General features: G+C 44.7%; 4 protein-coding genes across 4 annotated transcripts; 3 read left to right on the top strand and 1 right to left on the bottom strand.

The window, feature by feature from the left end:
• Nucleotides 1-4,701: 4,701 nt before the first annotated feature.
• LOC128746406 (gastrula zinc finger protein XlCGF7.1-like) lies at nt 4,702-5,723 on the top strand. Its single transcript, XM_053843455.1, has 2 exons — nt 4,702-4,778; nt 4,835-5,723. The coding sequence occupies exons 1-2, from the start codon at nt 4,702-4,704 to the stop codon at nt 5,721-5,723; spliced, it is 966 nt and encodes a 321-aa protein (XP_053699430.1).
• A 13-nt stretch (nt 5,724-5,736) lies between these two features.
• Nucleotides 5,737-6,090, top strand: LOC128746405 (zinc finger protein 93-like). The gene has a single exon (XM_053843454.1). The coding sequence runs from the start codon at nt 5,737-5,739 to the stop codon at nt 6,088-6,090; it is 354 nt and encodes a 117-aa protein (XP_053699429.1).
• Nucleotides 6,091-6,395: 305 nt separating this feature from the next.
• On the bottom strand, nt 6,396-8,140 carry LOC128746404 (zinc finger protein 501-like). The gene is made up of 2 exons (XM_053843453.1): nt 8,055-8,140; nt 6,396-7,787 (listed from the first exon to the last, which is right to left on the bottom strand). Exons 1-2 carry the CDS (start codon nt 8,138-8,140, stop codon nt 6,557-6,559), a joined length of 1,317 nt encoding a protein of 438 aa, XP_053699428.1. The 3' UTR covers nt 6,396-6,556.
• Nucleotides 8,141-9,410: 1,270 nt separating this feature from the next.
• LOC128746403 (zinc finger protein OZF-like) lies at nt 9,411-11,316 on the top strand. The gene is made up of 3 exons (XM_053843452.1): nt 9,411-9,582; nt 9,641-10,339; nt 10,401-11,316. The coding sequence occupies exons 1-3, from the start codon at nt 9,482-9,484 to the stop codon at nt 11,314-11,316; spliced, it is 1,716 nt and encodes a 571-aa protein (XP_053699427.1). The 5' UTR covers nt 9,411-9,481.
• The last annotated feature ends 1,949 nt before the right edge of the window (nt 11,317-13,265 follow it).

Below are 13,265 nucleotides of genomic sequence, written 5' to 3'. Positions count from 1 at the left end.
AAAGTTCAACGTTTTTCGCTGCGATCGTTATGCTCGTAACAGTGACAAGCGCAATTTCGGTGGAGTACTGATTGCTATCGCTCGGCGACACTCATGTGCCCTTCTTACGTCAGTGCATGTAAACCTTAGAGCAGGTATGTGTTACTGCAAATATTCGCGGTTTGAAGATCCTGTTAAGCGCCATATACATACCTCGTGACAAAATACTGTTGTGGTCGAGTCGCATGTTTCTTCCATTCGTGAGTTGTGTGAAAAAACCCGCTCAATTGAAGCTGTCCTGATTTGCGGTGATTATAATCAACCGCGTATTACTTGGGACTACAATGATGGCACGATTCGACCCACTAATACACCGCACCTCTCCGCTGCGAGTACGATTTTGGTCGACGGAATGGACTTTCTCAACCTCCAACAAGCTAATCTGGAGCGTAATCAGCTTGGTCGAGTACTCTGATTTAGTTTTCCATTCTGCAGACCATGCTGTATCCGTTGACACTCATCATCCCCCGTTGTTGATTTCGTTGCCAGTTATTAATGGTTATCTCGAGAATTACTCGCCACCCGAAATTGAACACCGACAATTGAACTATCGCAAAATAGATTTTGACTTGCTCTCACAGTATTTACGGAACTTTGACTGGGAAGGTTTACTTGGTATGAATGAGCTAGATGAAATGGCGAGTTTATTCTGTGGCACTATCAACCTGTGGTTCCGATCTAACTTACCATTTGTTAAACAACGTCGCACACCGACGACCTGCGAAGGAATCCAAAAGGTTTTTGGAGATTTGTCAACTCGAAACGCAAAAGTGCTTCTATTCCTGCTAATGTTTATCTTGACGGCTCCGAGGCGCGTTCCGTCATGGACTCCTGTGAAAAGTTCGCATCTTTCTTCTCCTTTGTGTTCGCCAATACGTTCGCTACCGATGCTGAAGCTGAATCGTCTGCGGTAAACGTTCCAGAAGGACTAGTTGACCTCGACACCTTTGAAATTACCCCAATAATGGTTGTTGAAGCAGCACGTAAGTTGATGCGATCCTTCTCCGCGGGGCCCGATGGAATTCCTGCTGCTATTTTTTGCCGCTGCGCATCAGAATTATCTACGCCACTGTGTCGCATTTTCAATAAATCCTTTACGCAAGGCAAATTTCCTGGTATCTGGAAACAATCCTTCATGTTCCCCGTCCATAAGAGTGGTGATCGCCGAAATGTACGGAACTACAGAGGCATCACAAGCTTGTCTGCTGGCTCCCAGCTTTTCGAAATTATCGTGAGCAGAGAAATTCTCAATCGTACGAAAAACTATATATCCTTCTACCAGCACGGGTTTATGCCTGGGCGATCGGTCTCAACTAACCTACTCGATTTTGCTTCCACGTGCATTGTGCTACTCGAGGAAAAAGCACAAGTGGACGCAGTATACACTGACCTGAAAGCTACATTTGACCGTATCGACCACCGTATCCTTCTACGAAAACTTCAGCGACTGGGGGCCTCACAGCGGCTATTGTCGTAGATTAGTTCATATTTGAGCGACAGTCTTGCAAGTTAAACTAGAATCTGCCGTTTCGTGTGTGTTCACCAATAAATCTGGTGTCCCCCAAGGAAGCGACATGGGACCTTTGCTCTTCATTCTATTTTTCAACGACGTGACTACACTGCTTGCAGCCGGATACGCACTTATTTACGCTGACCTTAAATTGTTTCTTCCCGTGCGTTCCATCGACGATTGTCTCCGGCTGCAAGAATTACTAGACGTTTTCGTGAACTGGTGCAAGTTGAACTACTTGATTGTAAGTACAGGAAAATGTGAGGTAATTACATTTCACCGCATCCAGAGCCCAATTATCTTCGGCTATAACATAGACGGGAGTACTCGGCATCGTACTCGACTCCAAACTTAAGTTTAACCTTCACTATTCTGCTATTATTTCGAAAGCATCTCGACAGCTGGGGTTCATTGCCAAAATTGGGAGAGATTTCAAGGATCCTCACTGCCTAAAATCGTTATACTGTGCGTTAGTCCGTCCTGTGTTTGAAAATGCAAGTATGATCTGGCAGCCCTATCAGCTCACCTGGATTTTAAGAATCGAGCGCATTCAAAGAAGATTCATCCTTATGGCCCTAAGGGATTTGCCTTGGAGAGATCCTGATAATCTTCCGCCGTATCAAGAACGATATCGCCTGCTAGACTTAGACACTTTGGAACGGCGCCGCAAAGTTTAATAGGCAACGCTGGTGGCAAAAATACTTAACCATGACATTGATTCACCGACCTTACTGACAAAACTAAACTTTCGTGCATCGCAAAGACATTTACGCACCACGGCGCTATTGCATACCGAGTTTCATCGAACCACGTTTGGGTACCATGAACCAATGGCTGCATGTATCCGGACATTCACGCAGGCTGAAGGACTGTTCGAGTTTGGTGAATCTACCGGAAAATTTGTGCAAAAATTGAAGAGAACTGACTGGATATAATATTAATTTGTTGACTTGTGCTATATGTTTCATTAAGACTTAGTCAGATGAATATAATTTATAATAAATAAATAAATAAATAAATGAATAAAAAAATAAATAAATATGTGGGGTCATCAATATTAAAGCAGTCAACGACGACACGATATTTTTTGTTTGGCAGCGTTTCTGCCTCAAGCTGTAAGGCAGAGAAGCAGTTTACAGCAGGACCGATGCGCTGAGTGAATTACCTACGGAAGATACCTACGGACGGATTCCACATGTCCTTCCTCTTAATTATCCTGCTTTTCCTCCTTTTCTGTTTTTCTTTTCCGTTTTATTCCAGGTTTTACTCTCTCTCTCTCTCTCTCTTTCTTTTCTAGCCCGTTTGTCCAATTATTGTCACGTTTTCCTTCATGCTTCTTCTTCTTCAGCAGCATAGAGCCGGGGTGGCTCGTGCTGTTTCAAGCACTCGTCTCCATTCAACTCGGTCTTGGGCCACTCGTTGCCAATTTCCTATAGTCGTCTCAGAAGTCGCAAATCGTTCTCGACCTGGTCGAGCCATTGTGCACGTTGGGCCCCCCTGATCCTGGTGCCGGTGGGGTTGTTGAAGAGGACTATTTTTGTCGCACAGTCGTCCGGCATTCTTACGACGTGTCCGGCCCACCGTAGCCTGCTAACTTTCGCTAGATGTACGATGGGAGTCTCCCCAAGCAGTGCCTGTAGCTCGTGATTCATACGCCTCCGCCACTCTCCGCTTTCAGTTTGTACTCCGCCAAATATCGTCCGCAGCACTTTCCGCTCAAACACGGCAAGGGCGCGTATGTCCTCCGTAAGCAGCGTCACGGCTTCAAGTCCATAAAGAACTACCGGTCTAATAATGGTTTTGTACATTGTTAGCTTCGTGCGGCGGAGTATGCTTCCTGATCGTAGCGTTTTACGAAGGGCAAAGTAGGCCCGATTTCCCGCTTGGATGCGCCGCTGGATCTCCTTACTAGTGTTGTTGTCCGCGATCACCAGCGATCCCAAATACACGAACTCTTCTACCACTTCTAGTTCGTCGCCGTCAACGGTTACCGTCCGTGGGAGGCGCACATTTGTTTCCTTTGAGCCTCTTCCTTTCATGTATTTGGTCTTCGACGCATTTATTTTTAGCCCAATTCTCCTAGACTCCGCTTTCAGTCTGGCGTAGATTGCCTCCGCCGTCGCAAAGTTCCTGGCAATGATATCGAAGTCATCTGCAAAGCCTAGAAGTTGGCTACTCTTGGTAAAAATCGTGCCTCTCGTTTCGATGCCCGCTCGTCGGATCACCCCCTCAAGAGCGATGTTGAACAGCATACATCCTTCATGCTCTTTTCCGTATATTCTCATCCCCTTTTATCTTTTTTGCTGTTTTTCTAGAATGCAGTAGGAGACCGACTATTTCTAGATCCATCGGTAACCTATCTGTGAATATGCTAAGAAACTGTTTGCTCTACGCTGTTTGGTTAATGAGATAAATAGGTATGCATTTTTGAATTAGGTAAATATCCAGAAAACCGAGTTTTTCAGCCATAACTTAGGGGCGAAAAAGGGTCTGGTACTTGGTTTGGTAATTTAAATATTTTTTTTTTGAAACGATGGTTCTACAATTGATGAAGGGACGGTAAGGGAAAGTAATGAAGGATTTTTTTGGGAATAGAGGGGAAAGAGTGGAAAAGAAGGAGGGGGGTAATAGGTACCTCCGCTTAACAAGTTGTCGTTGTGACTCCTTCCTTTTGTCCAATGCTGGAAGGTGCATGGGTCGAACCAAGCTATAATCTGAGATTGTAAGCGGATTCGAACCCACAACACCCGCCAGAGCATGTGGCTCGCTGGTACCCGTGTACCTATGAACAACAGAGGCGCAAGAAATTTTGTTAGGCTGCGGGCTGGTTAAGAGGCTTTTCTGCATCGTTCTTCTAATCGCTTAATCAACGCCTCATCAACCTTTATGCGGCCAACAGATAATTTTTTTATTTCGATATTTTTAATTACAAATTGATTGTTTTTAGCAGAAGGATGTTGTACTTTTCCACTTACGTCCTGTTTAGAGAGCTCTCTAACGATACCCAAAAGTATTTTATAAAATCTGGCAGCTCTGCTAATTGCAGATCGTTCGTTGAATTAAAAATACATATTTAATAAGCATAATAATTCTTTTTCATTGTTTTTATTTTGATTGCCGCACTTTAAATAAGTAGTAAAATTTCTAATAAAATGGATAAGGTAAATGAAGAGGACAAAAACGCAATTGTTGTCGATGAGAAATGTGTTGTTAAAGTAGAACCGGTTGAGTAAATTAACATCATTGGCATGGATTTTAAACACAATGTAACGCAATTTCGTTCAGCCTAGGCGAACCGACCGAAGCACCTGTTAGCATCGTTCACCCGCGAGGAGTCAACCGCAATCGTCCACATGGATGCACCATCTGTGGCAAAGGATTCAAGGAACGGCACGTACTAACCAGACACCTACGTACGCACTCCAGTGAGCGGCCTTTCCAGTGTGACATATGTGGGAAAGCGTACGGCGAGCCGGCACACCTGAAACGGCATAAGCTTTCGCATACCGGTAAGCCGGCCTTCGAATGCAGTGTGTGTGGGAAAAGTTACGCTTCGAAGGATTATCACGTAATTCACCTGCGTATACATTCCGGCAGGCAACGCCACAAGTGCAACGTTTGCGGAAGGCTCTGTGGAACGAAAAAATACCTCGAAGCTCACAAAAAGATTCACCGCGGTGAAGAACCATTCAAGTGTGAAACATGCGGCAAAAATTTCACAAAACCTAGCACGCTGAAAGCACACCAGGGGCTGCACACCGGTCAGGGTTTGTTCGGGTGTGACTTCTGTGGCAAACAGTTCACCTTGAAAGCAAGCTTGCAGTTGCATCTGGCAACGCACACCAACAACCGACCGCACAAATGCAACTTCTGCGCAAAGGGATTCATTTCCAAGCTGGAACTGGTGTTTCACATTCGCAATCACACCGGTGAACGGCCACACAAATGCACCAAATGTGATAAGACATTTTTGCGCCCAGCAGGCCTTAAAAAGCACCTAAAACTTTACGACGATCCATACAAATGTGAACAGTGCGGGTTGTTGTTTATTGATCATGCGTTGCTTAGAGACCATCGGCGAACGGTTCATTTCAAGCCACGCTGCGTGGCGCAGCGAGGCGGAAAAGCATTTCAATTGTTCCGTTTGTGGGTTCAAATTTACCGAAAGGACTAAACTCGAGAAGCACATGTTGATGCACACCGACAGTAATCCGCACGTGTGTGACATTTGCGGTAAGGTTTTCAGTACCAATTGTGCGGTGCAGTTGCATCGGAAGAACGTTCATGGTCTGGATGAACCGTATCAGTGTCCGGATTGCGATCGAGCCTTCCGGAGTGATATTGAGCTGCGACAGCATAGGTTTTCCCATCGTGCAGGAAGGCATTTTAAGTGTAAATTATGTGGGAAGAAGTACAACTACAATACTGGTCTAAAATATCACATGCAAGCAGCACATAGGAGTGAAAGTTTGTTGAACAACGACGACGGCGAAAGTGAGGTTAAACCGTCTCTACAACAGCTAGGAGTAGATTCGAATTAGGATGTTATTTTCGCTAATTTTGACGACTTGGTATATTTGGTACTTTCGTAACCAATTGATTCAAGCATAGACCAAGTGACAAACTCTTCCATTGTGAAAATGAAAATTTTCGCTATTTAAAATGAGGTGCTTTACTGTGGTTGGTTAAGTACTATTATGCATCAGTTTGTCAGAATTTGGAAAGCCCACCCTAAAAAAATTGGTTTGGGTTGATCATCATAACTCATGCGATGTAAATAAACAAGGATGTATAACAAAACGATTAGAATTGGGTACTTTATGTAACTTACATTTGCTTCCAGCGCTATAGAATCGTATGGCTGCGACGTCCAGAATATCTTTTTGTTCCTTTCGATAAAGTTTAGCTGCTTCAGCATCACGTACATCTTTTTGTTCGGCCTTGCCGTTGCGACTTATATTGTTGTCGTCGTTGTCATGTGTCAACTTCCCAGTACGTATTTCACTTTCACAGCTCAACTTTAACCACCTCGACTTCCTCACCGCCTCCGCCAGCACTCGCGTGCATCGCCCGATGTTCGGCCATCTGCTCTGCCGTAAATGGTCCACTGTAGCAAATCTCACAATCCGCCCTCCGTACACCGTCGTCGCTCGGCGGATGGGCGACCAGCATGTGCCTCTCCACACTTGCGTCACACGTGTACTCTCGGTAGCACAGCGCACATCGTTTCAACGATTCGCCTCGGTGAACCACCTGAATGTGCCTCTTCCATTCGAGATACGAGAAAAAACTCTCCCCGCAGCCGTCGTCGTCGGTACAGCGATACGGTTGTTCCGCCGAATGAGACCGTTCGTGGCGGCGAAGTTCACCAATTCGTTCAAACTTTTCGTCACAAAATTTGCATTTGTGACGTTCTCTATCAGCCGTATGGACACGTCTGTGGTGCATCATTAGCTGATACCCAGTAGGGAAATTTTTCTCGCACTGATCGCACCCATGCGGAAACCTGCCATCCGTATGGATGGTCATGTGAACTTTCAGCCCATGATTCTCAATAAATCCTTTGCCGCAGATCTCACAGCTAACAGGCCTCACACCCAAGTGCACAGATTCGTGCAATCTAAGCTGACGCGGAGTACGAAAAGCTTTATCGCAGATATCACATTTGTGGTTTCGCTCATTCGTGTGGGAATACTTATGTTGCAGCATGGAGCCATTAGTGACGAACGTCTTTTCGCAAATGTTGCATTTGAACGGTCGTTCACCGGTGTGTACCCTCCTCCAATGTCCATTCAGTAAATCTAGGGTATTGAAACGTTTGTCACAAAATTCGCACCTATGCAACTGCTGACCCGTGTGGATTCGCATGTGCCTCGTAAGGTTACTCTTATCGGCTACCGACTTGTGGCAAACGGTGCAACGGTATGGCCGTTCGGTCAAATGCAGCTGGCGGTGTCTTCGCAGTGAACATTTCTGCCGAAACTCTTTACCGCAGATGTCGCATGCGTGTGGTTTCGTATCCGAATGGCATTGCGAATGGACAGCAAGCAAGGGTTTCAAGCGAAAAGTCTTCCCGCAGATTTCGCATCTGTAAGGCTTCGCAAGGTGTGCTTTACTTGAATGTTGAGACTCTGGAATCGATCTGGAAAAAAAGGCGGGGGACAACAAATCAGCAAGTGCTTGCTTTGATTCAACCGGAGTTTCAATTCTAGTTGATTGCAGTTTTATATCGGATTCGCTAGAATTTTAGTAAATAGAAAATTGGAAATTTGAAGGTTGTTTAAAAAATTACCTTGTTAGAGAAAATGTTGCTCCAATCACGTTTACTGCTTCTTCATCTGTAGTTTCGTTATTATGAGTTCTTATCCTGTGGCACCTGAGACGAGAGACGGTTGCGGATGCAGGAAGAACGATCTCGCTCTGTCTGAAATTGAGTATCGTAATCGTAGTAAGCTAGTAGGAGCCATAAAACTTTTACGAATAATTATTAAGCACAAAAACTTACCTTGACAAGAGATTTTCTTTCACATCGATATCACTTGGGCTTTGCTCTGCTACGAAACCTTCAGATTTATTAATTGCAATCTCCATTAGGAAGCTGTTCTCATATTCCACTATTGGTAATTTTAGTTTTACTGTTTCTTTACATGAGCAGCTGGAATAGTAAAAAAAATTTAATATTTCTCGGGAAATTTTTCAAATGGCTTTATCTAAAGCGAGGTACGCTCACAGAGAACAGACATCCCATTCAGGAACAAATTTTTCGGGAATTCTTGGATAAAATTTCAAATTAAAATCACCTAATATGCTAGCGACACCACCACTATAGTTTTCCAACTAAATGATTCTTTTGATTTGCACACTGACAACCTTTGGCTCCTCTGGCGCTAGTATATATGGCCTATATGCGTTATTGAGATTGCTGACAGCTACCGTACGCACACCACAGAGAACAGACATCCAAGCGAAAGGTCCCCACTTGGATAAAACTTATGTCAAATTAGTTGGGAAACTATAGTGATGATGTCGCTGAAGGCGCATAAAATTCTACACTAAACTCACAACAGCTAGCTTCTGGCGCTAGCATAACGCTTGTGGTACATATATACTAGCGCCAGAGGAGCCAAAGGTTGTCAGTGTGCAAATCAAAAGTATCATTTGGTTGGGAAACTATAGTGGTGGTGTCGCTAGCATATTAGGTGATTTTAATTTGAAATTTTATCCAAGAATTCCCGAAAAATTTGTTCCTGAATGGATGTCTGTTCTCTGTGCGCACACTATGCCGCGTATACGTACACGCGATTTGTTGCTGCTGCTGTTGGTTTTTCCATGACGTTTTTCAAACTGGGGGAAAACAAACCACCAACACAACCGCAATTTAGCAAGCTCTATGCTAGCGCCAGAAGCTAGCTGTTGTGAGTTCAGTGTAGAATTTTATGCGCCTTTAGCGACACCATCACTATATAGTTTCCCAACTAATTTGACATAAGTTTTATCCAAGTGGGGACCTTTCGCTTGGATGTCTGTTCTCTGTGATACTAGTGCCAGAGGATCCAAAGGTTGTCAGTGTGGAAATCAAAAGAATCATTTAGTTGGGAAACTATAGTGGTGGTGTCGCTAGCATATTAGGTAATTTTAATTTGTAATTTTATCCAAGAATTCCCGAAAAATTTGTTCCTGAATGGATGTCTGTTCTCTGTGCTAACACCACTTTACCAACATTGCCACACCTGTATACATCACATTGCACCTTCACCTGGACGGGACCTGCACCTGACAGATCTTTGCAAAACAAAAACAAGGAAGAATCAGCTCTAGGTTTCCTTTTACGACGAAAAAATTGGGAAATTGGGCATGTAATTGGAATTGTTATTAACATAATTGCAATTGCTATCAATATAATTAATGGATAAACGTAAATAATGCGATAAGATGGCTACATCCTCTGAAATATATAAATATAGCGAAACTGAGTCAAAGCCAAATCTCGCCGAAACCGTCCTAGGAGATTGCATCAAAGTTGAGATTCCAAGGTAAGGCTTATGAAATACTACTAAGAAACTTCCACCAAACAAGCGGCATTATTTCCAGCATAAATCCCGCCAAAGGAAATGACATTGGCAACACCCCTCAAACGGATCCGGGCACTAATCTACCGCACGCGTGCGAGATCTGCCACGAATCGTTTTTCACTCCATATGGCTTGAAAATGCATTTAATGGCCCAGCACAACGCCTACATGTGCAACGTTTGTGATCTTCTCTTCACTGACTACGCCCTACTCAGAAAGCATCGTAAAACTCACCCCATCCTGAAGCGAAAGGCAAAAAATGAGCAGCGTTTCATCTGCTCCATATGCGGGGTTAATTTCGCGGAGGCAATCTTGCTGGACAATCACCGCAAAAGCGTCCACCCGGCGGAGAAAAGGTACGAATGTGACACCTGTGGGCAGAAGTTTACCACCGACGCAAAACTGGACAAGCACATGCTGGTGCACACGGATAAAAATCCTAATTTTTGCGACATCTGCGGGAGCCATTTCACCACGAACTCCACTCTGCACACACACCGGAAGCGAGTGCACTCGCTGCATGCACCCTATCAGTGTCCGCACTGTAAGGAAAGTTTTAAAAACAACGACGAGCTGCTGCAGCACGGGTTCGTTCACCGTAAGCGGGATCATCTCGAGTGTAAGCTGTGCGGTAGGAAATTCTACCAGCGGCAAAGCCTGGCTGGTCACATGAAAAAGGTACACGAGAGCCAAGCTTCAACGCCCCAAATGAAATTGAGGTAAATTTCAAGCTGTAAAATTTCAACAGTTGTTACTAAATTTTGATTTTTTTTTTGCTAGTGAACAGAAGTCACAACCGCCTGACGGCGAAAATCCCCCGTTGAAACCATTCCAGTGTGACATTTGCGGTAAAGCATTCCGTCTAAAGGCACTGCTAACGGCGCACAAAAAGTGCCACACGGATGCGAAACCGTTCGTGTGCGACATCTGTGGCAAGGAGTTCCGGATGAAGAAAATGCTCCGAGCTCACGAGCCGGTGCACACCAAGGAGCGACCGTACACGTGCAACATCTGCAACAAATCAATGGCTTCACGAGGTTATTTAACAATTCACATGCGCATTCATACTGGTCAACATTTGCACAGATGTGAGCTGTGCAACAAAGGATTCCAGAATCGGCGGGAATTGCTGGGCCATCACCGAGGGGTGCACACCGGTGAACGGCCGGAAGAGTGTGATATTTGCGGGAAAACGTTCGTGACCCGGGGGCGAATGCTGCAGCATAGGCACCTACATACGGACGAAAAAACTCAACACTGCGACGAATGTGGCAAAGCGTTTCGCACTCCGCAGCAGCTGCGAAGGCACCGGACGATTCACACCGGAAAGAGCATTGCCGATTGTGAGATTTGCGGCAAGGGTTTCCTGGACAAGCACTACCTCAAGATACACATGGTGATGCATACGGATGGAAAGCTACCGCACCGGTGCGAGCTGTGCGAGAAATCGTTCTCGACCAAGGGTAAACTGGCAACGCATCGTGGGAAATGTCACGAGTGTAAATTTTGCGAGTTAAAATTTACGCGCGTTGCGGAACTTCGCAGCCACGAGTGCGTTTGTTCGGCGGAGGATACTTACCGCTGCGATGACTGCAGCCAAGGGCCATTTATAGCGAAAGAGTTGGTTGAGCATCGTTTGTTGCAGCACAGTGCTGATAGTGGCACCGTAGCGGGGATAGAGGGGGGACACGAGTAAACTATGGTAATTGATTGATTTTTTTTTTCGAAAATACTCCAAACCGCAACCGTTTGAACCTTTCCGAAAGGGTTTTCAATATTTATGTTTATTTAAATTAAACTGTTACACCAATCAAAGCAACCTAGACTACTTGAAAAACTTTTTTATCATCACATTTACTAATTGGATCTTGTAATCGTGACATGTAAGTAAAATACAACTGTCGGGTAATTTTTCAAATAGACCTAAGTGACAATGAGAGATTCTCTTCGCGTCTCCTCTCTTCCGCTTGTCACGGCTGCATAAACGCATAGAAAAGGAAATTTTCACAACATTTAGTTAACTAGTGACTCCGGCAACCGCCCAGGTAACCAATAAGCATCACCATTGCTAGTTGCTACTCAAATGCAAGCCAATAAGCATTTAAATCGCCTTAAATGCTACTTAAATGCCATTTTGGCAAAATATACGGCTACTTTACTGCTAATCTTCTTATAGTGCTGAAAATGCTAATTTCAATCTTCAATTAATTTCTGAAAGATCAGATGCCCCACCTATTACATATGTCTGGGCACGCTAGTACCTACCTTCCATTGGCCAAATAACAAATTTGTACCCAATTTGGCAATTCGAAATCTTTTACGGAAAGACACTAACTTTTACTGGGGATAAAAGGAGCTTTCAATGAAATAAAAGCCAGTGTATTTCAAAGTTGCAAGTTGCTTAAGGTTTTTCAAATCAGACGACGAAACATCGGTTAAGGTCGACGCTAGTCCCCATGCGTTGAGTGCAGTTTTGATTCAAACAAACACTGCGCAGGAGTCACGAGCCATATGTTCACGAGCCATATGACCCCTATGACAGACGCCGAACGACGATACTGTCAGCCTGAGAAGGAGGCACTTGCACTGGTCGAGCATTTTCACTTAGTTGGCAAAGAATTCAAATCATTTTACTTTTTTCACCTAAATCACGCCCGTGTGTTGGAATTGAACGCTACGTCTGCAGGGCTTTCAGTACAGGATGCTACATATTTCTGGGACGCGAAACATAGCTGACATACTTTCAAGACTTTTAACGGATCTTTTAAATCCATTCGATGCAGCTTGATAGTTCGCGAAATTGTCGACTCACCATCAGCCGTTTATACAATTACATACTCTAAAATGGAACAATTTAGAGAAAACCAGTCGTGAGGACTCTCCGGACATTCGACACTTGTTTGATCGGAGCGACCTTTGATTTTGCCTGTACCAGCGCACACCGAGGGATACCACCAGCCAGGATGCGAAAATAGCCTAAACATCCGTATGCCTTTTCGCTTGCGTCTGCAAAAATGTGTAGTTGCAACGTTGAGTAGTCGAGAGCTAACCCATCGCCGAAGTAGTACCGAGGAATTTGCACCGCCTCAACATCAGCTAAGTGACCCGTCCACAATTTCCAGTTTTCGAGCGCTTCACCTTCGATGACTTGATCCCACTCACAGCCCATTCGCCACAGAATTTGGATCAGCGCCTTCGCATAGAAGGTGAACGGTGCCAGTAGTCCTAGAGGGTCAAAAAGACTCATGACGCAGCTAAGCACTACACGCTTTGTAGGCACCTGTTCGTCGTATAAATACGGTATCAATGAGTCACGCATCTTCGTTGTGAACGTGAAAACGTCGTCTCTTGTGTCCCAAACTATACCCAAGACTCGTTCGGGGTTGGCCGAATCAATGTGAATTGCCTCCTTATTTTCCGTTTCCCCCATGCGCTCCAGGAAAATGGGGGAGTTGGATACCCAACTCTTGATTTCGAAGCCCCCTTTAGAATGCACAAATCTTACCTCACTCGCTCTCTGGACTGCCTTTTCAACGGTGTCAGTGCTATCAAAGTAATCGTCCACGTAGTGTTTGTGGACGATCGCTTCGTATGCTTCGGGGAACTGGTCGGCGAAATCTCGAGCATTTTTGTCCTTTACGTACA

Source organism: Sabethes cyaneus, chromosome 1 (genome assembly GCF_943734655.1).
Source record: "Sabethes cyaneus chromosome 1, idSabCyanKW18_F2, whole genome shotgun sequence".
NCBI lineage: Eukaryota > Metazoa > Arthropoda > Insecta > Diptera > Culicidae > Sabethes > Sabethes cyaneus.
Note: the sequence above shows the minus strand (reverse complement) of the source record. Positions and strands in the feature narration are given on the sequence as shown.